Below are 25937 nucleotides of genomic sequence, written 5' to 3'. Positions count from 1 at the left end.
TGTCTTTTAATTGTTTTTATTTTCAACAAAAAGGCAACACAAATTTTCAAATGAAGATGTAGCTTTGTGAATGGTTTTGTTCCCCCATGAGCTACTTTTCTGAATGCAGTGGCTTCGGATTTGTTTAAAAATTTAACATACCTTTAAGACAAGGTATGGGATGGATTGAACTCAATAAGATGTTTAAATGGGTACGGAGACATTATTCCTCAGAGGATAAACCCTAAGGTCTAAGGCAAGTTAGTGCACAGTTTCAATACTTTTGCAAACACTGATCTTGACCAAGAAAACTCTATTCTGAGGGCTAGAGAATGAAAAATACTGTAAAGCCCATTCCAGCCTAACCGTAAGAGAAAGCAGAGCCAATACTGCACATATATCATTTAACAATGGTTCAGTATAAAATCTAATATATCCATATAACAGCCTGGGACTGAAGAACACTAAAACATAAGGTAGTGCAGAATGAGTGTGAATACTGAATACAGACGCTAGAATCTCATACTGACCACATGGCTGTAATATAAATGTGAGGCAATGATGATAACATGGGCATGATGTAGGCTAGAGCATATCATGTAAACGTTGTATGTCATAAAGCTGATGCATAGTAGGGCACAGGGTGGGTATAAGGCTTATATAAAAAGAATGGATTGACAGAGAATGGTGGAACAGAGATTGACACATTTATGTGAAGGTCAGGCCGGCCTCGTTGTACACCTTGAAGACTTTCTCAATGGCATTGACGTAAGCTGCTGTCCTAAGGTCCAAGCCAAGGTTGTATTTGTTGGCTGTACGCATGATTTGCTGCAAAACAAGAAAAAGATCATTATTTTTAGTTGGGATCTAGGAGCAAAGTGGATCCTCTTTTTTATCTAAGAATTTACCAGGACCTTCTAGCTGTGAGGCGACAGTGCTATACTCTGTAGGTATATAATCCAGTGGGTAAATAACAATAAACATGTTACACAGAGGAACTGTGGCAAATTCTCCACAGCATTCACTCTTTAATGTAGCAGCCTATTTCCTTATAAACCCAAGTGTACCCAGTGTTTTTATTTATTTATTATTATTATTATTACCATTTTAATTGGTTTTATTCACATGTTTATTTTCGACAAATATTTCCTTTTGATTTTACTTGAATTTAAATGAAGAGGTTAGGTTTGGAGCCAATACTTAGTTTTCATTTAAACTTGCATTTAAATTCAGTACATCATTTTATTATCAAGTTGTTTTTGTTACATGTAAATGCACTGGCTGATATGATTTAGGTTTATAAGTATTTTTTTTAATCTTTGAAAGGATTTTAGTTTTACAGATTATTTTCCCTATACCCAAATGCTCACACTGCACTATATGCCCTAATTGTCAGTAACTCTTGAACAAACCAAATCCATCATCGTCATCACATTTATCTTGCGATGATGATCAAATCTTGTTGTTTTATAATGTCATTAGCCATCACTATTTTAACTGTCTTTTTAAATAATCATTTATCATTTCTACACAGTAATGTTGACTAAAATGAAGCTGTGTAGCTGTAGATGGATTTGACATTTGAGTATGGTAGGACATTTGCTGAACTAAGCTTTGTTGTTAAAAAGTGTAAAAATCCCTGCAGGCAAGCACACAGAGGGACGGTTCTTTATTTAGACATCATGACTCATACATGCCTGGAAGCCAGGGCAGTGTCCCCATAATTATTTTTTATCTTTTTTGAGCCTCTCCTTCAACTTGGAACATTCTCTTCAAATACTATTGAACTGTCATTGTGTTTTCATTATTATTAAAGGAACAAGGCTAGAATAGAATGGATTTCCTTTCACTCATAATGTAGTTTTAGTTTCATAAGACTTACATAAGATATAAGGCCATAAATGTTGCAAACAACTTTAGCTTTTGTGCTACATTTGTGACAAGTATCTGCCAAAATCATTATACTTACAGCTTAATAGACAGCAGACATGAAAACCTTTGTCTTTTTGAACATATTTAAACATATGAACATTTGAGCTTCATTTTAACAGTACTGAGGGCAGCAGCAGGGCCTGGCAAGCTCTCCATTATAGAATCCACAATTAATTCTTCACTTCATCATAGGGTGCTTAAGGAAAATGTAAGACCATCTGTCCAAAAACTGAAGCTGAAGCAGAGGTGGACCCTGCAGCATGACAACGACCCAAAACATTCCAGTAAATACACCAAGGAACGGCTCAAAAGATGAAATGGAGAGTTCTGGAATGGCCAAGTCAAAGCCCAGATCTGAATCCTATTGAGATGCTGTGGGGTGATTTGAAACAGGCTGTGCATGCAAGAAACCCCTCAAACCTCACACAGCTAAAGAAATTCTGCATGGTGGAGTGGGAAAAACTTTCTCCCGGTCGATGTCAGAGACTGGTAAATGGTTATAGGAAATGTCTAATTGAGGTTATTTCAGCCAAAGGGGGAAATACCAGCTATTAGGGCAGGGGTGGGCAATTAAATTTTCAAGGGGCCACATAAGAAACTGGGACTGTTGTGGAGGGCCAATAAGGTGAACTTAATTCTGCTCAATATTAATTTTATCTCTTTATAAAAAAGCAGTAAATTGTACAGCTCTGATAATCTGTTACTGTTTAAATGTTACAATCAGAAGAAGTAGGCAGAGTAAAAACAACATTATTTCACTATTTAATCAACTAATTTTTCAAAAACAAATGTGAACAAAATGTGCAGACTTTTAAACTTTACACTATTTTGTTTGGAGTCTAATTACCTCATTTGCTGTTTTTCAGTCCTTTGTTATTGTTGGATATTTTTTTTTAAATCACAAAGCTGGTCCTAACTGCTTCAGTTCTGGATGTGTTAAACTTTATAAAAAAGTCCTTGTTGCTTTTGCAGTTTAGTTAGTGAAGCTTCAGGTGTGATGCGATTTAAAGCCTAAATTGTGAACAGCTTTACACCTGACTTCAGTAAATAAATACTTCAGAAGTTCATGTCTTGTTAAAAACTCCACCGTCAATCACACTCAGTTCTGTTCGCCGACACATTACGGTGAAGCCCGATATACTTGCACACACGTAAATCGAAACTTGCGGAAATTTAAAGACATAGCAGTCCCGTCAAAACAGTCCTGTTGTGTGATGTACATGTATTTACGAGTGATTTTTAATTGCCACGGACCTCATGCGGGCCGGTTGGGGATGTCTCAATGTCCAGGGCCGTACAATGCCCAGGTCTGTATTAGGGCATAGGGTGTCCTAACTTTTTCCTCACAATAACTTTTACAACTTGCACTTAAAAGTATTTTTGTCAGTTTTTTTATTTGTTTAGTTATATAAGCTCCATCTCTGTGCTGTTCAAATGAAGCTCAAATGTTCATATGTTTAAATATGTTCAAAAAGACAAAGGTTCTCATGGGGTGTCCTAACTTTTTCAAATGACTGTATATTTCATAAAATATTTAATAAACTATCGAAATAAGATATGGATACCAAACTACATTTAAAGAACTTAGAAGAAGATACTGGATACTAGACATAATTTATGGGTTATGCTATAGCACAATAGCTAAAACAACCCAGGCACGTTTATGCAAAACAATTCTGGTAAATGGTTAATGATATACATACTTGTTAAAGCTAAACCCTTAGCTATAGGCTTGACCTACCTATATATTTAGGAAAATTACATCCAGTGCAAAATGAAACTGGCAACTTTAGTCACAAAGCATGTTTTGACTAATAAAGTAAAATAAAATCTAGGGTAAGGTTATTTATTTTAATTTCATTTTTATTTTACCACTGCTTCATCCTGGTCAGGTTCATGCAGGCTCACTGTTAACATATACAACTGTTGCTATATGGCAAGGTGCACAGTAAATCAGTAACACTTCTCTACAGCTACTTTGGTCTTTTCAGTAAGATACCCATGTAGTACGACTTACCCTTGCAGACCTCTCCATAGTGTAGGCAAGACCAGAGTGCACAATGTCCTTCTCAGAGGCACCCTGCATATTACAGAAAAAAATCCATCAGATCAGCTCATTACACGTAATAACCCAGTCAGTATTGGCTGTACTGAGTACAATCAAAAACTTGGTTGTGTTCTGTTTGTGTTCTGTTTGTAAAAGCAAATAATTTACCAAATTACCAATCACTGCTTTTACAGTCTACTCAATAACACTAACCATATACATCGATCAGGCATAACATTATAACTACCGTCCTAATTTTATGTTGGTCCCCCTTTTGCTGCCATGACCCGTCAAGGCATGGACTCCACTAGACCCCTGAAAGTGTGCTGTGGTATCTGGCACCAAGATGTTAGCAGCAGATCTTTTAACTCCTGTAACTTGCGAGGTGGGGCCTCCATGGATCAGACTTGTTTGTCCAGCACATCCCACAAATGCTCGATTGGATTGAGATCTGGGGAATTTAGAGGCCAAGTCAACACCTCAAACTAGTTGTTGTGCTTCTCAAACCATTCCTGAACCATTTTTGCTTTGTGGCAGTTTCGATGGCAGTGGAGGTTCCGATGCTCAGCCACGTGCATCAATGAGCCTTGGCCGCCCATGACCCTGTCGCCGGTTTACCACTGCTTCCTTGGACAACATTTGATAGATACTGACCACTACAGACCGGGAACACCCCACAAGAGCTGCAGTTTTGGAGATTTTGGAGCATTTTTTTCTGCTTCTAACACATCAACTTTAAGGATAAAATGTTCACTTGCTGCCTAATATTGTAACTGTCAGAACTAAGATAATCATAAGTAAAAAACTGGTTTCTAATACTAGTAACCAGACTGGTTACAATATATTCCACCCACTAACAGGTGCCATGATGAAGAGATAATCAGTATTATTCACTTCATCTGTCAGTGATCATAATGTTATGCCTCATCGGCGTAATTTGAAGCAAAGTTTGACATTAGCACAACATTTTTGTCAGAAAAAGTCAAGAAAAAGTAAAATCATGATATGATGCTTCAGATTAGATCTTAGTATGCTATCTTAATACAAGAAATTAGGGTCAATCTTTGTACTTAATAATAATATATCAATTACAACATTGATTTCATATCAGAGTTGATACTCACAGCCACTCTAGCCTGGAATTCAGCAGTGGGCACTACAGGGATGGGACCACCCTGCTTTCCAAATTTCCTCTCAAGACTCTCCTGTACAGACACTGGAAAACACAAACACAGCAGCAACATGATATTTAGCAAGCAGGTCATTTTAAACAACAAAAAATATGACCAACATGAAAAGGTTAGTCAAACGTGACTTTAAGCAATTTTTTCTTCCAGTTGCTTATGTATTTAGGGGTCGCAACAGCAGATTATTCTGGTCTGTATACCTGAATTTTTATCCCGTATGACCTTTCTGACACTTCCGGGCTTTGGACCAGAACTAAAAGTGACCTTCCAATGGCAATGGCAAGGGCATTGCCCCCCCCCCCCAATTGCACCACTCGACTGTCCTTACGTGACCTTATGTAAATGCTGGTGTGAGATGATTCAGCACTTGGAAGGCTGGAATGTTTATGCTGCTGCAGGGCAGAAAGCAGAAGGTTACACCCTACTGTAAGCACTACCCAAAACAAATCAAATCAAACTGAGATCATTCAAGTGCAAAAACAAAGAGTAAGAGTATTTCTATGTACAAGTTTAACTTAAAAATGTATGAAGTTTGTAAAATTTGCACATCAGCAATGTTAACATGTTAACTGCTTTGTGAAATGAAGATTGTAAAAGACTAGTGCACATCACATCCATTATGCAAATATGTCACAGACATAATGCCAGACAATTTCCTGACAGGTGCATACATGGTACAAATTACATTTTATCATTTCAATAAAGTATATTTTAAATAAAAAGGCCTGTTTTATGCTTAGATCTTCCAAAACACTTTGTAATGTCATATCAACGGATCAAAATCTCTCTGTATGGGTGTGATGTTTGTAGTGATTCTAGCTGCATTCTGTCACCATTCCTGTTTAACCTGTATATAATTAGAGAAGTAGGACTGGAGGAAGATCAAAACTAGAAAGAGCTGAAGGTAAAAAAAAAAAGGATGGCCAGCAACAAAATAGATGGAAACAATTAGAGGACAGATGAACCATTAGAAAGCCTTAAGACCCAAACAGAAATAAGGATGAGAAATACTGTCCATACGCTCACCAGGAATCAAAATCAACTTAATGGCACTTACTAATACAGTGGTATTGGTTTTGCAAATATTTGTTTTGTTTCACACTCCCAAAACATTGTATTTAATTTCACATCTTTTATGAAGATAACTGCTACATGTCTGTACATTTAAAATGTAATTTGTAATATTTGTGTGTAAATTATGAAACACTTTTCGTGTGAATAAGAACCAAACTACAGGAGATTGGGCACTCAGGTGCTGTAGAGGTCTAACCCGTCTAAATTCTCTGAGTTTGCGAGTTTGAATCCAAGTTGTCTGACTGGCTGAGCGTCTACACTGACAAACAATTGGCTGTGTGTCTGTAGGGACGAGGGACAGTGGTCAAATCAGGGTTCTTTGTTGCTGCTGCATTTGTGATCTTTGCCAACCGGTTGAGGTGGCTGCAGGGGGGCAGCTGATCACGCATGACAGTGCGTGGCTCTCCAGACTCGATACTGCACTCAGAGAGACCCTGTCCCTGACAGGTAAAAACAAGTGATCGATGTCTGCAAGCCTGTTGGAGGGTGTGGAGGGTGCATGACAACCACAGCCCTCTTTGAACAGTGGTGGGGGTGGCAGTAGCAACAAGACCGAGATAGGCTCCAAGTGGATTTGACTTAAGTGAGTCGTGAAAAAAGAGAAAAATTTATTAATAGAAGAAACTAGATATTTCAAGTATTATACGTTGATAAAACTAAAAAGTGAGTCAGGCATCTTGATTCATAGCATCTGGCATCTGTATTTTATTCATACAGTTTACATTAAGACTATGTGCATGTAGAATCTGTTCACTCTACTGCCATCTGTACTTTAAGCAGAGGTATTACACCAAGTGTGGTAAGTACCAGGGAATTTTAATCAACTGGCATGCAGACTTACTGAGCAGGTGGTAGTTGGAGTCCCTCTCATACTTGAATGTCAGACGACCATAGCTGACGTGGTTCAGGTTCTTCAGCCACTCAAAGTAAGACACAGTCACACCACCAGCATTCAGGTACATGTCCTACAGTGAGACAAACAGAAAACCTTGGTCAGACTATTTTCAGTCATACTGATAATGAAACTAGGGCTGCAACTATCGATTTTTCCAGCGATTAATCGAGTAATCGGATAAGAAATACTTTTGCTTTAACAAAGAGCAAAAACAAATACATATTAGATTAAATAAGACATGTTTCTTAAACCAAACTGTACATTTGTATTCCCTGCATACAGGACAGTTTAACATTTTTTAAATGCAAAAATAAATAAATCAAAAATAAATCAATTTACTTTTAAAATGTAAACAGGCAACCTGAAACATCAGGTCATCAAGTCATAAATAATAATAAACAAAAATACATGAACATAAGCCTGTAATTTGTGCAACTTTCAAAACTCAAAGTTTCAGCTACAGCTCACGCAGAACATAAAGCTTTAATATTTTGTTGGGAGGTTTTGTGGTGTTTGTAGGGGGATAAAAATCTGTCAGGATTGTGTCTCTAGATGAGGTAGATCTGGTGTGTGTGTGTGTGTGTGTGTGTGTGTGTGTGTGTGTGTGTGTGTGTGTGTCTGTGTGTGTGTGTGTGTGTTTGCCTAAATCTTCATAAAAGCCTGTGGTGGTTGAAACGAAGTAAAGTCAGTAAACATGAGTAAAGTAAACACGAGTAAAGTAAACACGACGCTCTGATGGTGTGGATGTTATACTGAGTTTTAGTTTTATCAGCTTAAAATGATCTCAAACTTTCTGTGGTTTTCTCTGTCCAGTCTCCTCCTGTTCGCTATTTTCTCTCTATATTTTGCAGTCCGCGCTATCAAATCTCGGCTGCGTCCTAAACTGATACGTTCAGTTCGCAGGAGCGGCGAACGTGTCCAAATACGTAGTGTTCATTAAACTGTCCGCAAAAAGAACCCGGATTAAGTCCTGTTAAGTTCTGTTTATGTTTAAGATATTTGGGACGCAGCCCTCAGATTCTTCACGTCACCTGCACACAGCGTTAAACACGCTGCGCAAAAGTGAAAGTCGTCCGTGTAAAACACCGTGAGCTGTATATGGTTGTGCGGATTAAACGATTCCTCGATGCAAAAAATTTGAAGTTACTCGAGTTACTCGAGGAATCGTTTCAGCCCTAAATGAAACACTTTAATTTGTCTAATAATAATAATGTCACAAAACTGTCCGAAAAAGGGGTTTAGCTGACTTTTAAACATTGGTGAAAATTATAGTGATCAAGTAATGTGGTTGTCAAAGAGGTTCATTATAAAATATACACTGATGAATTTATGTACATCGATGACAACTTAGACCATTGTTATGATTGTTTAAGATCAGACTGCAATCAGGACTGCTCTTTGCCTGTCAGGAAAGGCAAAGTGGCCTCCAAATGAGCAAAACATAAAGCAAGAGTAAGTCTGGCAGTACAGTTCACCAATACCAGTACATAAAAAAGCTTAGCTTTTCCTCTTTGAGTCCATGGTGCTTTGATTGGGCATGTAAACAACATTAGATAAGCATTTGTGAAAAAACATATGTGAAAGTAATCATACCGGGATAACCATGACATTCCTCTCCAGGAAGATCTTGTCAGCATCAGGTGTAGTGGGGCCGTTTGCACCTTCAGCGATGATCTACACCAACACCAAATACAGGTTAAGTATCAAGAGGAGCTTAAATATTTCATTATATATAGGAATGGAACTAAAAGTAAAAGAGGTAAAACTGATAGTGGCTGTAATTTATAAAGAATAAGTGTAGGCAGTGGATTTGTTGGTGCTCATATCTGACCTTGGCTTTGATGTTGTGAGCGTTCTTCCTGGTGAGCTGCTTCTCTCCTGCAGCAGGAATCAGGATGTCACAGTCAGCTTCCAAAAGGTTACCTTCATAGGGCTGGGCATTAGGGAAGCCCACAATGGTGCCATGTTGCTGTAAAGAAAAGCACAGATATGTAAATGTGAAAGAGACTTCACAGTTTGCTTAAAGGCTTTTAAGCCTTTAAGGCTTTTTTAATCTGATGATTAATGAAATATGCAATTAATATGCAAAATTAAAACTATGCTTTGACAACATATTTGGGCTAGCATTAACACATTATTAGGCCCACCCCTGCTTTGAGCCATGTAAGCCAGCTTGATACAGAATACAACACATTTATTTCTGTGCTTACCAGTTTATAGTCCTCCAGCTCCTTGGGGTCCATGCCATTGGGATTCCAGATGTTTCCATCAATCTCAGCAATACCAACACACTTGGCACCGTAACGGTGGAGATAACGCATGGAGTGCAACCCCACATTACCAAAACCCTGCAAAAGAAATTATTACATTTTACTATTTAATGACAAAGTAAAAATATTAAGATTATTAGTCAGTTGTCAAAAAATATGGAGAAATAGTTTTGGCTAATATGACCTAAAAGTCAAAGTGTGTATCTGGTCAGATTTGATGCACCTTTCAACTGTATGCACTTATTTACTGTGCAATTTATTATGTCCATATTAAACTCATCATTAGTAGAAAGAGAATAAAACCCAACATGGGTATGTGATAAATTAACCGTTGTAGTTAAACAAAAGTCAGTCAGGTATTTGCTAGTAAGTTCTTTTTAAAACAACATAAATAAAAGGTTATCACAGCATTTCTTTATACTGCTTGAACACCGTACCATTGTATGTCCTGAATAATACATGCCATGGTAGATGTTTTAATTACTAATATGGCTGCATTTTGTGTCTGTTCAAAGCTTTAGTGCCATCATGTGGTCAAAGAGCTAAAGTGACCTTTATCCCTAGATGTATTAAGAAGATATATACAGTATATATACAGTATATATTAGAACAGGTATACCCTTGGCGCTCAGAGGCCAGCCCAGTACTGCTGAGATCTGGGGTTCGAATATTAGCAATTCTATCAACAGATGACAGACAACTGAACAGACTCACAGTTGCAATCAAAGTTATTCAACCCCCACTGCAAATTAAGTTTATTAGCAAAATATACAAACTTTCAACTGTTAGCAATAAACTAATCAAAAAAGAACAATTCAAATAGCTTAACACAACAAACTCTGCCATTATATTTTGCTAATAAACCTAATTTAAAATAGAGGTTAAATAATTTTGATTGCAACTGTAATTGGCTAATGTCCAAGGCAAGGTTGCCGAACACAGCCGAGTCATTGTGACGTGCACTTGTCTGTGTGCTCTCAGTGCCGGTCCCAAGCCTGAGTCAAAATAGGAAGGTTGCATGAAGAAGGGCATCCAGCATAAAAACTGTATCAAAAAGAAATTGCTCTAATGGCATTTGTTTTGCAGCGAGCCATTTGTGAGGCAGCAATTTTGGTTAGTGAAACTACACTGTACATATATTATTACTTCATTACTTTAGATCAGCTGTGTAGCATGTCATTCTAGACAGTATGTGTGTTTTTAAGAAAGGATAATGCTGATCTAAGAACAAAAGCTACTGGTATAAGTACACTCTAAATACTGGGTGATTTTCATGACTGAAAAGCTCAACTGCATTTAAGAACTTCTGCTTCATGACCCAGATAATCTTAAAAACTGCAGCTGGAGCTTAGGACTCAGAGACAGGCACTCCAGGCAAATACGACTGAGAAGCTGAGATTTTATAAGATGAAGTACTCTTTAAAAGTCTTGGAAAGCAGATTCCAAAATGAACAGAGTTTTACTGGATGATTAGTTTTAGCTCAATTCCCTTTTTTTTTTTTTTTTTTTTTAAAAACAGTAACCACTTAAGGGAGTCTTTCTGTAGTTCACATAATCACATGAACATTCTCTTCTCAGCAAAACTGATACTTTATCAGTTACAATCAGTTCTTTACTCAAAACTGATAAATAATAAAACGAACAAAAAAAGAGGTCAGATTTTCACAGTCTAATCTATTTTTTTTTTTTTTTTTGCACCACGGACTGGCAGTTTCATCTAAGATATAATTTCATGGACAGGTGAGGACGGGAGGATTTAAAATAAAATAACTATAAAATGGAAAGTGTGAATCCTGAGCTTTTTTTGCTGCAATGAGACACTGCTCCCATCTAGTGGTGATTGGGGACAATAACACTCGAAGAGTATTGGAAATTTAATTGCTCTTGTAGCGATCTCTAATTACTTATTCTTTCTGTGCAGCCTGGTAATAAATGACCCACGGACCAGTACCGGCCCGCGGACCGGTGGTTGGGGACCACTAGTTTAAAGAAATTGGTAAAATTTGCATCCCAAACAATTCATAACAAACTTTTCTATTATTGTTTGGCATACTGTTATTGGTACTTAATCACTGTACCATGTCTTTAAAATACAATACTTAAATGCTATAAATTATAATCTGACAGAAGTCTTAGCTTAAAACAATACTAATTGTTCTACAGAATAAAACCTGGCACCCTTGTGCACCACCCCATATTCAAATTCAGCTTCATTTGACCACAAAGCACATTTCAGAGTTCTCATAGTGCTCCCACGATGTTCAGCCTGAAGTTCTTGACTAACATTTTGGTTAACATCTGTGTTGTTCTCTCAACTGTACTGGCATCACAGACACCCAACTGCCTAATGTCCATGTTGCCTGGTGTAAACCAGTTTCTTAAATTTATAGTACCTGGATGATGAAAGTCTTATCACTGAAACCAGGCGTCAGGCCGAGCTTGCTCATGTAGGATGCCTCGTTGATGAAGTTCTCAATTCCATGGAAGACTCCGCGGCCTGTGGCTGACACTCTGCCATGGATACCACCCTGACTGATGGGCTTTCCCGTCACGCAGGCATGAGCATTGATGTCCTGTACAAAAATAAAAACATTACTGTATACTGTATATACAGTGTATCACAAAAGTGAGTACACCCCTCACATTTCTGCAAATATTTCATTATATCTTTTCATGGGACAACACTATAGACATGAAACTTGGATATAACTTAGAGTAGTCGGTGTACAGCTTGTATAGCAGTGTAGATTTACTGTCTTCTCAAAATAACTCAACACACAGCCATTAATGTCTAAATAGCTGGCAACATAAGTGAGTACACCCCACAGTGAACATGTCCAAATTGTGCACAAATGTGTCGTTGTCCCTCCCTGGTGTCATGTGTCAAGGTCCCAGGTGTAAATGGGGAGCAGGGCTGTTAAATTTGGTGTTTTGGGTACAATTCTCTCATACTGGCCACTGGATATTCAACATGGCACCTCATGGCAAAGAACTCTCTGAGGATGTGAGAAATAGAATTGTTGCTCTCCACAAAGATGGCCTGGGCTATAAGAAGATTGCTAACACCCTGAAACTGAGCTACAGCATGGTGGCCAAGGTCATACAGCGGTTTTCCAGGACAGGTTCCACTCGGAACAGGCTTCGCCAGGGTCGACCAAAGAAGTTGAGTCCACGTGTTCGGCGTCATATCCAGAGGTTGGCTTTAAAAAATAGACACATGAGTGCTGCCAGCATTGCTGCAGAGGTTGAAGACGTGGGAGGTCAGCCTGTCAGTGCTCAGACCATACGCCGCACACTGCATCAACTCGGTCTGCATGGTCGTCAACCCAGAAGGAAGCTGATGCACAAGAAAGCCCGCAAACAGTTTGCTGAAGACAAGCAGTCCAAGAACATGGATTACTGAAATGCCCTGTGGTCTGACGAGACCAAGATAAACTTGTTTGGCTCAGATGGTGTCCAGCATGTGTGGCGGCGCCCTGGTGAGAAGTACCAAGACAACTGTATCTTGCCTACAGTCAAGCATGGTGGTGGTAGCATCATGGTCTTGGGCTGCATGAGTGTTGCTGGCACTGGGGAGCTGCAGTTCATTGAGGGAAACATGAATTCCAACATGTACTGTGACATTCTGAAACAGAGCATGATCCCCTCCCTTCGAAAACTGTTTTCCAACAGGATAACGACCCCAAACACAACCTCCAAGATGACAACTGCCTTGCTGAGGAAGCTGAAGGTAAAGGTGATGGACTAAACCCAATTGAGCACCTGTGGCGCATCCTCAAGTGGAAGGTGGAGGAGTTCAAGGTGTCTAACATCCACCAGCTCCGTGATGTCATCATGGAGGAGTGGAAGAGGATTCCAGTAGCAACCTGTGCAGCTCTGGTGAATTCCATGCCCAGGAGGGTTAAGGCAGTGCTGGATAATAATGGTGGTCACACAAAATATTGACACTTTGGGCACAATTTGGACATGTTCACTGTGGGGTGTACTCACTTATGTTGCAGCTATTTAGACATTAATGGCTGTGTGTTGAGTTATTTTCAGAAGACAGTAAATCTACACTGCTATACAAGTTGTACACTGACTACTCTAAGTTATATCTATTCAGAAGAAAAGGCTATTGTGGTTAGGCATGGGTGATATATGTATATGTTAAATTACATTCATAAATTACTGGTTAAACTAAACAATATAGTTATGGCTCGGCATTACACATCTCCTACACTTATTAGTCTTCTTTTTGCTCAGTCTGCTCAGTATTTTCTACAATCTCTAATGTACCTAATGTCATTCTTTTGCTTCCGTTTTAGCACTTTTTGATTATAAAACTTTATTTATGCTTATTTTAAACTATTGACCAAAATCAGTGAAGTAGATGAGGCCATATTTGTATAAAGAAGAATACTTCAGCTTCTGCCATCTAATCATTTATTTGGTCCCAGTATACCAACTACTTCAGACTGCACTACACTGGAAGCTTGTTTCATCTTCAAGGTATAAAGTGGAACGTTTTAAACAAATGTATTTTTAGATGACAATTAACAAAGTTTGTTGGGGAGCCCTGTGTGTGAACAAGTCTGCTATTTTAGCCTTAATATTAGTATAATAGTTTTTAATTCCTTACATCCAGTGTCAAACTCAAGGCCCGCCATGTCATTTTATGTGGCCAGCGAGAGCTTAGAAGATGTATGATTATCTTAAAATAAAATAAAATCGTACATAAACTGCATCTCCCACAATGCATGACGAAAGTGACCGCATCCCACCACAAGATGGTGGTGTTTCTACATCAGTGTTTAACTGAGGTGGTTTTTCAACAAGTAATGTTGAGAAATATTTACAAATAATCCCAAAATGTACAAGAGGAGAACATTGAAGCAGAATAAAGGGAATTTAATGAAAGATGGGAGAGTGAATACAAGTTTGTGCTTCAAGAAGAAAAACGATACATCTCTTGTGTTATGAGGCCATGTCTGTGATAGATACGTTACAATCGGCCCTTTGAGGGCCACCATAATGCTGATGTGGCCCTCAGTGAAAATGAGTTCGACACCCCTGCCTTACATGTTCAGTTAAATGTTTTCTAAGAAAGCTTTTACAAATATGAATATTGAATGAAACAATCAGGGGACGAATGTCTGGTCACTACTGGTCTGTATAAATTGTGTGTCTGTTATCTAGTAAAGTAAATATTACAGACCAAGTCTGAAATTATCTTAGAATAGTAAATATTTCTGTGGCTGGACTGTGTTAAGGAATGTTCATTGTAAACTCTGATCTCTGGTTGTAATGTTTTCAAGGTTTGTAATGTTAATACCCTTAAACTTTTACACACATCTATAAAATGTTTGTTTTTATAACGCCTGTTTTGCCAGAAAGTGCCCCTCTTTCTAAATGTGAAAATTAAATAACAGCTACATTATACCAGTGCAAATGCTTAGTCACTTACAGTGTGGGCAATGGTGTTGGCATAAGTATCAGCGATCCAGGACATCTCCCTCTCGCCAGTGCTCATGTCAGGGGCTGGCACATCGATACCAGGTCCTAAGAGATGACAGGAAGGATGAAGGGAAAGAAAGCAGCACATAATGCCTGATTTATGAATAGGCACACTGGTCATGTGAACAAGCATACCAGCTTCTTTAATTACACACACAGCAAAGGCACAGGCACTGTATCACCACAGCTGTTCTGTTCGTTTCATTTCATTTCCATCAACTGCTATATCCTGGTCAGGGTTGTGGCAGGTACAGTTTCACAGAGAAACACTGGGTGCAGGGCAGGACGACATTTGGCTTCGGCCATCCCACATCAACCATGTTATTTGCAAGTTTTCTGATTCAAATGCTCAAACCGTGTTAACTATCCATGTTTGTTTTGACAAGATAGTTAATAGTAATAATTTCTATAGGCTTAACCCTACTGTTATTTATACGGAATAACTGAGTCCATATAAATGCCCAGCATTTCTTATTACATGCAGCAATCTGGTTTGGCAGGCCATCCTTCTGCTTCAGAAAATTTTGGCCTCAGTCTCATGTGCCTAACAACCGTGTAAGCAAATAATCATACCCCCAGTGCCACTGCCACCAGTCATGGCTGGGCTAAATGACTGCACATTTACATAAACAAATGTATAAATACAGTTACAGAAACACTTTTCATGAGAACAGCTAAAAAAAAAAAAGCATGAAGAGAAATGACCTTGTACTTTATCAGGACAGAGTCAAGAATGTCGAACACTGTTAGCTTTAGCCACAACTACTACTGGTGGCTTGCTGATGTAAATGGAGAAGGTAAGGGTAGAACTCGTCAGGGCTTGTTTTGAGTAATACATCCATGGCTACTTATCTAAGAATAATCAGTACAGAGAGCAGTTCTTATGGAGTTGAAGTTTGCTGTGGAAACATGCTAAGGAAGCAGCTTCACATTCACAAAATCTTCACATTTGGCATTTAATTTGGTCTCACTGCTTGCAAAAACGATTATGGCGCTACTAACACCAACTGTAAAAAAACAAATGGTTCAAATGAGCACCCAGGTGGTGCAGCAGTCTATTACGTTAGCCCACCATGGCTGAGATCTGGTTTCAAATATCAGGGGTGCTATCAGCTGGCCTGGCGTCTTGGGGGATGGCCGAAGCTCTATGATTGATTGGCACACTGTCTAGGGTATTACTGCCCTCTGTCCAGTTTTTCCCAGTAAAACATTTCTATTTGATAAAAATGAAATGAAAAGAAATGGATACAAGACAATATACAGAGAGCAACTAAGTAATTTACCAATGAATCCCTTTTTGGCAAGTTCGATGGTGAATCGTCTTGTGATTTTCTCCAATTCATTATCCTACACAGCATGAAAAGAGAAATAAACCAAATTTAATCAGACAGTTAAGTAGAGTTAAGTTAAAGTTAGCTTCATTATGCATGCTATTGAGAGCAGAAACCTAATACCATTTTAATTACAGTTACAATTAAAATATGCAACTTAAAAACACCTCCAAGTTGTTGTGCCATATTAGTACATCAGACCAGCAAGCTAATTGTTAAACTGCATTAGCATACAAAAGGTTCACAAACAGGATTTTAAACAGATACACCAAAACAGTGTCAGTAAAGATAAGGGGTATAATTAGCCTAAAATGTCTTCAATGACATTTGCTTGGGTGGCCCAGTGGTGAATTACACTACACCACTTCTGCTGGGATCCAGGGTTCAAATCCCAGGCAGTGCTATCAGCTGGACAGTGTCTACATACAGATGACACATGACTGGCTATTTCTGGTAAGGATGGGGAATGATGCCCAAAGCCCTGCGATGGACTGACGTGTATAATGCGTTACTGCTCTGCACCCAGTAATTCCAGGGAATCCGGATGCACCACATGCAATGAATTGTGGGGTTGAAGTTTTTCATTTAAAACAATGACTTCTTAAATACAGAGTTAAGACCTGTAATGACTCATTTATCCAGATAATGGTCTATATTATAGACAAAATGTAAGGCAACTATCAAAACAAACAAAAGTGCACAAAATAATGAAGTAATGTGGTTTCTTATAATCATAAAGCTAAAAAAATACTAATTAGCATTAGGGTCACTACTTTTACTTTGAACCCTGTTTGAAAACATGTTGCAGGATAACTTCTAATGTTGCTTTTCCAAAATGTGTTGTGTAAACAGAATAAACTCTATTTTAGGCTCAATCTTGACAAAATATACCAGAGAATTATTTATTTTCTGCACAAATGAGATATTGGTGGTTTATTACAGACTACTACACAGACTAAGCTGTTTGCAGTCTAGACGCCTCACATTACACAGACATCAGAAACCAATAATCAAATAAAACCTATTTCAGAAGCAGGAACTACATTACATGGTATACAAGCCATTGACTTATTTAGGTAATATCATTCTTATCCCTGAAGTACAGTACTTACAGAGTAATTCCTGGGGTTGATCTTGACACCAGCTTTAGCACCTCCAAATGGCACATCTAGGAGACAAAAAGATTAGAGATTATAATAATAATGTAAAGATGATCACATTAAGTCAACAGGGTTGGTATAGGAACCGCTACTGTTTAGTTTACTTGCAACTGCCAGTAAACAGTTGATTCTTCATCAATCAGTAACTTTTGTATGACGAGCATTTTTAAACAGTACAATCACATATTTTCAATAGTAGCTCTAACTGTGCAGTGTAATGTTTAGAGCCACGCTGCTGGTAACAGCAAAGTGCCTGAGTTCTAGGGGTTTGAATCTTGGGCTGGGCTCACAAATTCATATAGCATATAGTGTTATGTAAACCTAGCCACTGAAAGAACACTGTGTACTAGAGATGGACCGATCGGGGTCTTTGGCACCGATTCCGATCTCCTTTCAGGGACATCGGCCGATAGCCGATTCCGATCGGGGGGGGGATTAGCAGTAAATAAACTTAAAAAGAGCCTCACAGTAAAGATAAACCGGAGCAGCGCGCGCGTGTGTGTGTGTTTGTGCCTTTGTTCACAGTATCGCTATAAGTGATTCATTGATTCATGAGTTGATTCGTTTTTATGTGAAGCGTAAGTTTCTCTTCTCGGTTATCTCTCCGTGTTTACTGTTATTAATTAAATGTCGTGGTTTTAAATAAACACCAGCTACTACAGAACATTTTGTGTGACTCTCTTACATTAAAAAGCTTCATTAAAAAGCTTAATTAAACTGCTATTACCACAGATCTGTAACCGAGTCAGACTCGTTCCGTCTAAGGAGCTAAACGTTTTCTAAAAGTTCAGCAGATGATCCTGAACTAACGAATTTGGTAATGAATAAACTTTTGCCTCTGATTGGCTCTGTAACGTTTTCTGTTCTCATCTACAGCACAAGTAAGAACCGCTTCCGATTTACCAAAGTGAACCAGGAGTTTATATAACGTGCTGATAGAATCGACTCAGATGTGACCGGGTTGAATTATCTTTTTAAAGTAAATATTACAATCAGCAAAATTACATCGTAAGAGCTTTCACGATGGTTTCTGTACGATTGTTGATGAATGGTGATGTGATGGTTGGTGCTTTGTAGCTCAAAGTCTGGATCAATCCACTGAGCTGTTAACTTAACATGGTCTTTATATATCACACGATCGGATCGGCTACTTTTAGGAAATATCGCTGATCGCCGATAGCATATTTTGATTAAAAATCGGCCGATACCGATTCGTAGCCGATCGATCGTCCCATCTCTACTGTGTACTCTTAGTGCCAGTCCCAAGGACAAATAAGAGGGTTGCATCAATAAGGGCATCCAGCTTAAAAACTGTGCTAAATCCACTGTGGCAACCCCTAATTCCCCCAAGATGAATCATTCGTTGTCATTAGCTGTAATCAGGAACAGAGAGTGACTGGTGATATCTTAAACAAATAGATACAAATATATTCAGCTTACCTACAACAGCACATTTATAGGTCATCAAAGATGCCAAAGCTTTCACCTCATCCACAGACACATCAGCGCTGTATCTAATACCTGCAAAACAATAACAAAAGGTAAAACATTAAACACAGCATTACCATTTGACAGCACGTCTTTGCATATTGTAGTATAGTTAGATTAGTAACGATATGTTGTTATGTCACAAATCAGTGCTGCTATGTGTTTTTAGATCAACTGAACAAAAGTGATTGGCTGTCTGGGGGTGGGGGATGGCTAGATGCCCTGTGATGGATTGACACCCAATCCAGGGTATTTTTGTCTTGTGTCCAGTGTTTCAAGGTAAAACCGGACAAGCAGCGACCCTGACTAGGATAAAGTGGTTGATGGAAATAAAAATGGAAAAAATTGAGGATTTCGGCTTGATTTTCCAACCCTAGCAGCATAGCCATGTGTGTGTACAGCATGTGCGTGCTGGCCTGAAGCAGCAAATGTCTTCAGCAGTGTTTATTTTCCTATAGCAGAGAGTTTCATGAATCTTAATAATTGTCTGCATAAAACAATAGAGACTGACAGCCACATCTTATCCATTTCCACACACAACAACTACACAGCATCATCAATCGACAGTGAGTCAGTAAACCAGTGAGCCAGTCTGCTGGGCATGTCATTTCATTACACCTTCATTAGCATTCTGTCATCTACAATAAAAGAGTAAAGGACAGGATGCAGGACGACAAGGGTACACAGAACCCGGTAGAGATGAACACAAAAACAATGCCTTTCAGCACGTGCACAGCACATATGTTTTTAGAAGCTTTCTGAATACATTTACAAATTACTTCATAGTAATGGAAACTATGGCCACAACCAATGTGTTCTTAATCAGAAACCAGAGTTTATAAGAAACTGGACTGACTTGCTTCACCACAGCAGACACAGCTCAGTAAAAAGCCGAGGGCCGCTGTGTGCACGTTAAAATGGTTTACTTTCATCTGGAAAGTAACAGAGAAAGCAAGGGAGGAAAGTGGATGGTACGGACAGAAATGGAGCAATGACTCAGCTTTACACTCATATGCTTCCCATCCAGTGTGTCTACCCACAACATGAAAGAGAACGGCAGCAATTGCTGCCGTGCATTTTATTTTTTCCATTTCCCTCAACCATGTGGCACAAAGTGTGCTTTCTGCTGTTCACAGAGCAAGCAGAAGTAGGTCATTTTTTTATCTTCAGCAATGGCTACATCCTGACCAGAGGCACACTGGGTTCAAAGCCTATTCCCTTTTAGCAGAATCATGATATAGTCATATACAAAAATTATCTTATTCATCTGATCTTTGTTTTTAACAATAAACAGATATGGCCTAAATACAGTACTGTTTTACCTCCTGACCCAGGTGGCTCTGCACTCTGTCTAATAATGAATATCTGACACACAGCTAATAAACATGATTTATTAGCTCTGTGTCCTATACACAAACCCCACCCCCAGCCCACTCTTTCATGAATGCCCTCTATGTCACATCTCCAACAACAAATCTACCCACAATACACTGGTGTGAGACTCCTGCCCAATGTTCCTGATAAACAAGATCTTACCATAGTTCCTGAACAGAGTAATGTTTATTCCCTACATCCCCATTCCAGGGATTGCAACATAACAGTTGCTACAGACCCAATAAGTAAATGTTTTAAAGACAAGAAGGGTCAGCTCAAGACAAACTAGGACCAATTAAAAATAGACAGCCACAATGTCTTTTCATGTTCTAATTTAGGTCAATCTAGTCTGGGTCTATAATACACATCCATGGATAGTTCTGGTCAGTCCATTTATTGTGGCTGAGAGGACAGTAAATCACTATGCTGAATATTATTAATTATTAAAATGGTGTCAATTATTATTGTAATGCACTGAAATAGGGCTGCATGCACACTACATTTACATTTAAATTATTTAGCTAACAATTTTAACCAAAGCACTTTGCAAGCAAATGAGGGTTAAAGGCCTTGCTCAACCACCCAACACTGGCAACTTGGCTTGAACCAGCAACCTTCTGATCACTAGTCCAGTACCTCAGTCACTTGGCTACCATTGCCCTGGGCAATAATCTGCACATGCATTACAAATATTTCTTCTGACTTTAAAAATGGATCATCTAAACTGTAACTTGTTCTATTCCCAGAGTTGGTTGATATAATATTATGGTATTGCTTTTGGGATATAATTTGTTAACATATGCTTTCTTTAGTACCAGGATTACCATCTGGTATCCATGCAGCTCTATTCATTCATTAATACCTTTGCAAAGTTGATTATTTTTCATTCTTTACCACATCCGCTTGCACAGTGTGAATAAATACTAAAGGAGTATTTATGTGCAATAAAGTATGACAGAGTATTGAGTCATTGAGTATTAAGATGAGTATTTAAGTAAGGCAAGGCAAGGCAAGTTTATTTGTATAGCACCTTTCATACACAGTGGCAATTCAAAGTGCTTTACATAAGGAAAAATTAAAAGCATTAAAACATTCCTGAGATCTAGAACCTCAGAAAGACTTCTTGCAAACATTTAGTTACAATTAAGAACATGAAATTCAAACAAGAGAGATAAAAATTAAGAACATGCAAAATTAAAAGAAAATATTGTAAAATATACCCTACAATTTGGGAAATACGAAAATAAAACAAGAGAGATTAGCAATTAAAACATGAAAACTAAAAGAAAATATAGTAAAATATACACTACAATTTAGAATGTACAGTACTTTATAAAAAGAATTATTAAAAGTATGAAAAACTAAAAGAAATAGGGTAATAGCAAACATTTCGAGCTCAATCATAGGCACAAGAAAAAAGAAAAGTTTTTAACCTGGATTTAAACATTTCTACATTTAAGGAACATCTAATATCTCCTGGCAGTCTGTTCCAGTTATATGCAGCCCAACAGCTAAATGCTGCTTCACCATGTTTAGTTTGGACTCTGGGCTCAACTAGCTGACCTGAGTTCATGGATCTAAGAGATCTACTGGGTTTATATTCTCTAAACATTTCTGAGATGTATTTTGGGCTGAACCCATTCAGTGATTTATAGACCAGTAGCAGCACTTTAAATTCTATTCTGTAACTAACCGGAAGCCAGTGTAGAGATTTTAGAACTGGAGTGATGTGCTCAGTTCTCTTTGTCTTAGTTAAAACTCTAGCAGCAGTGTTCTGAATGAGCTGTAACTGTTTAATGGTCTTTTTGGGTCCAGTTAAGAGACCATTACAATAGTCCACCCTACTGGAGATAAAAGCATGGATCAGCTTCTCTAGGTCTTGTTGGCACACTAGACCCTTGATTTTGGCTATATTTCTAAGATGGTAGAAGGCTGTTTTGGTGATGGTTTTAATATGGCTGGTGAATGTAAGATCTGAGTCTATTAGAACGCCAAGATTTCGGACTTGGTCTTTGGTTTTTAGAGCCCGGGAACTGAGGTGCTCACTGACACTAGACCTCTTTTCTTTGCTGCCAAACACCACAATCTCTGTTTTGTCCTTATTTAACTGTAAAAAAATTCTGGCTCATCCAGTTATTGATGTCCTCCAGACACTGACACAGTGAATCTATTGGGCTGTAATCATCTGGTGAGAGAGCCAGATATATCTGTGTGTCATCTGCATAACTATGGTAATCAATGTTGTTAGCCTGTAGCATTTGGCCTAATGGCAGCATATAAAGATTGAACAGAAGAGGTCCGAGAACTGATCCCTGGGGGATTCCACATGTCATAGCCACCCTGTCAGATTCACAGCTGCCAATAGTGACGAAGTAACTCCGGTCTTCTAAATAAGACCTGAACCAATTAAGGACTGTTCCGGAAAGTCCAACACAGTTTTCCAACCTATCCAGCAGTATTCTATGATCTACAGTGTCAAAGGCAGCACTAAGATCCAGTAAAACCAGAACTGATATTTTACCCGAGTCAGTATTCAGCCGTAGATCATTTAACACTTTTATGAGAGCCGTTTCAGTGCTGTGGTGAGCTCGAAAGCCTGACTGAAATTTGTCAAAATAACCACTGGAATTCAAAAAACTGCTGACTTGATTGTAAACAACTTTCTCAATGATCTTAGCTATGAAAGGAAGATTTGAGATCGGCCTGTAGTTGTTTAACACAGACGCATCCAGAGTTCTCTTTTTTAGGAGTGGCTTAATGGCAGCTGTTTTCAGTGACTTTGGGAAAACGCCTGATGCTAGTGAGCCATTAACTATTTGTTGCAAATCAGTTTTTACAGAGTTAAAAATAGTTTTAAAAAAATTCAGATGGCAGCATGTCGATGATTTAAGATGCTGAACTGTTTTCTCCAGAGTTTTTTGGTCTATTGTATTAAATTGTGACATAATAGTCATGTTATTTCTAAGTGTCTGTAGGGGCGGCATGGTTTCATCGTTTGACTGAGTGGCGTTGATGGTCAGTCTAACAGTTTTGATTTTTTCACAGAAGAAATGAGCAAACTCATTACATTTCTCTGTGGACAGAAGTTCTGGTGTGATCCGTTTTGGAGGATTTGTAAGCTTGTCGACCACGTTGAATAGAGTGCGGGTGTTGTTGATGTTCCTGTTAATGATCTTAGAGAAGTGCAGCTGTCTAGCCCTGCATAACTCCGAGTTAAAACTACAAAGGCTTTGCTTATAGAGATCATAGTGGATTTGAAGTTTAGTTTTCCTCCACTTACGTTCAGCTCTCCTGCATTCTCTTTTCAGAGCTATTACCATCATTGTGTTACGCCATGGTGCTTTCTGTATGAAACATTATGCACAAAACCTTGTTTTCGTCCTTGTTTCTATGCAAGTTGTTTATTTATATAATTAAGAGATATCACTGATAGCACTGATCAATATTTAATAGTTTTAATTAAAAAAAAAAGTGTAAAATATTTGGAGAGCACAAGGAAAACGGGCTTCGATCAAATTGCTGAAAAAACGTATAAGGCTGAGAAAACATCTGAACCTACTTATAGACTTACTTGCTAAATTCTAGCATTTTATGATCATATGGTTGTTGGATCAGACATTTAGTCAAAATCAGCCACCAGGTTTTATGCTTTCTTATGTAAAATTATTAAATTATTATTACTTAATAAGTCGAATTAAAAAAAAATAATTGGTGTACAATGCAGCTAAGGAGCTCTTTCAGTAACTGTAATTGAAACCAACTGTCCAAAAATATGCTGAATTACTAAAAAAATAATAATTTATAAATCACCATAGAATTACTCAAACTGGATGATCAATCTATTTTGTAACCCAATATTTGTAATTCTATTTCTTGTAAACATATAAATGTGGAGGATTTACTCCAATAAACTCCAATATGTTGCTTAACGAGTGACATAAGCAAAAAAAGTAGAGCAAAATATATTTGAATTAGCGCCTAGTACTTGCCCTAAGAATATGGCTTATTACAAAATACAATTATTAAAGTATAGAAATTAAGAGAATGTAAGAATTAGTACCCTAGTGCTATAGGCACATGGTGTACTAAGTAGTATACAAAAATAGTATCAGCCACATTTTTGAAATACTGCGTAGTACGTTAGCATGCACTTCAGAACTCAGTTTGGGCCGTTAACAAAATTAAAACTCGATAATTTCCTTATTTTCTAAATGTCAGTTACATTTAAACACAACAAATACTTCAAAAAAACACGAAATACTACATTCATCAAAAGAACTGGCCTGTGTTTTATTCTTTTAAATGCTAGCTAGTTAGCTACGTCCTTCCACACTTTCTGCGAGAACTGCCAGGGTGTCACTGGTCGAGCTACAAATGCCTTCCTGTCAACTACATAGTGCACTACATGTGGCGTTTTGGCCTTGAACTGATCCCTACATAGGGCTCGAGCATAGGCCAGACTAAGGAATTTGGAACTCCGCCGCACTTTTTGCTCAACTAGCTGTTACGGATTTTTTCCCCTTTACTTAAGCTACACGGAAGACAGTATTTAAGAAAATGACACGTTAAGATAGTTTTACCTCCTTTGCAGGGAGTTCTATGCTGACTGTGCTGTGCCCGGTAGCCCTGTATAACTTCCCATTCTCCATCATCTCTCTTGATTGGGAAAGACACGCTGAGGACGTGGTTGCAGGGCTTGATGATCCTCAAGATCCCCCGCACTCGGTTCCTCTTCTGCTCCGGCGTCTCTCTGGTCTTCAGATCCTCCACCAATTTGTTCTCTACAATGGCAGCTCCGCGGTCGAAGAAGCCCTCCACCATTCTAAAGAAGTTAGGGTCGTCTTCTTTATCCGCGGCGTCGCTGTAGTGCCGGAGACGCATTACAGACGAGGAAGCTGGCATTACCGACTCCGCACAGCCCGTCGCAAGAGCACTCCCGGCTCCGCGAGTTACCAGCTCTCCCAAATAGCGGTACATTTCTACAGAAAAGCGGCTTTATTAGAAGATTAAAAATGACAAAGGGACGAAGGACTCAAAAAAGGAAAAGTGAACGAGGACTGCACGACCTCTTCTGTCAGCCTCATTCAGAACAAAAATGACAGCACTAGAGCCACCCCCCCTCGCTATAAAAGGCAGTAAAGTGCACTGCCTAGTGCAGTCAGTGCGAAGTCCACTAGGGGGCGCGTGACGTGCGTCACTGAGGGAGGAGCCACTGATACCTAAACACACATTTTCATTTATTCATTTATTGTTTGTTTTACCACCACCTTATCCTGGTCAGGGTCACAGTGGGTGAAACTTACTGGGCGAAATTAGGAAACACCCTGAACAGGTCGCCAGTCCATCACAGTGCACACACAGCCACTCCTAGGGCAATTTTGTATGTCCAATTAACCTGACTGCATGTCTTTAGACTGTGGGAGGACACGGGGAGAACATTCAAACTCCACGCAGAAAGGACCCAGGTCACTCCACCTGGGAATCAAACCCAGGACCTTCTTTCTGTGAGGCGACAGTGTTACCCACCAAGTCATCGTGCCGCCCCCTGAATACACACACATTTACTCACTCACTCACTTTCTTAACCGCTTATTCAATTAGGGTCGCAGGGGGGTGCTGAGCCTATCCCAGCTTTTCAATGGGTGCAAGGCATACAGTAGCACCCTGGACGGGGCGCCAGTTTATCGCAGGGCAGACACACACA

At 38.8% G+C, this 25937-nt stretch overlaps 1 protein-coding gene across 1 annotated transcript; it reads right to left on the bottom strand.

Annotated features, from left to right (window-relative positions):
• Window positions 1–25319, bottom strand: glud1b (glutamate dehydrogenase 1b). Its single transcript, XM_063002865.1, has 13 exons — window positions 24814–25319; window positions 18812–18892; window positions 17324–17379; window positions 16164–16227; window positions 14831–14925; window positions 11778–11957; window positions 9325–9462; window positions 8946–9083; window positions 8708–8788; window positions 7061–7184; window positions 5083–5174; window positions 3929–3991; window positions 1–807 (listed from the first exon to the last, which is right to left on the bottom strand). Exons 1-13 carry the CDS (start codon window positions 25208–25210, stop codon window positions 688–690), a joined length of 1629 nt encoding a protein of 542 aa, XP_062858935.1. The 5' UTR covers window positions 25211–25319; the 3' UTR covers window positions 1–687.
• Window positions 25320–25937: the final 618 nt, after the last annotated feature.

The sequence above is a fragment of the Trichomycterus rosablanca genome, chromosome 10 (assembly GCF_030014385.1).
Source record: "Trichomycterus rosablanca isolate fTriRos1 chromosome 10, fTriRos1.hap1, whole genome shotgun sequence".
Classification (NCBI taxonomy): Eukaryota; Metazoa; Chordata; class Actinopteri; order Siluriformes; family Trichomycteridae; genus Trichomycterus; species Trichomycterus rosablanca.
The sequence above is the reverse complement of the archived record's forward strand: the minus strand, read 5'-3'. Positions and strand labels throughout refer to the sequence as shown.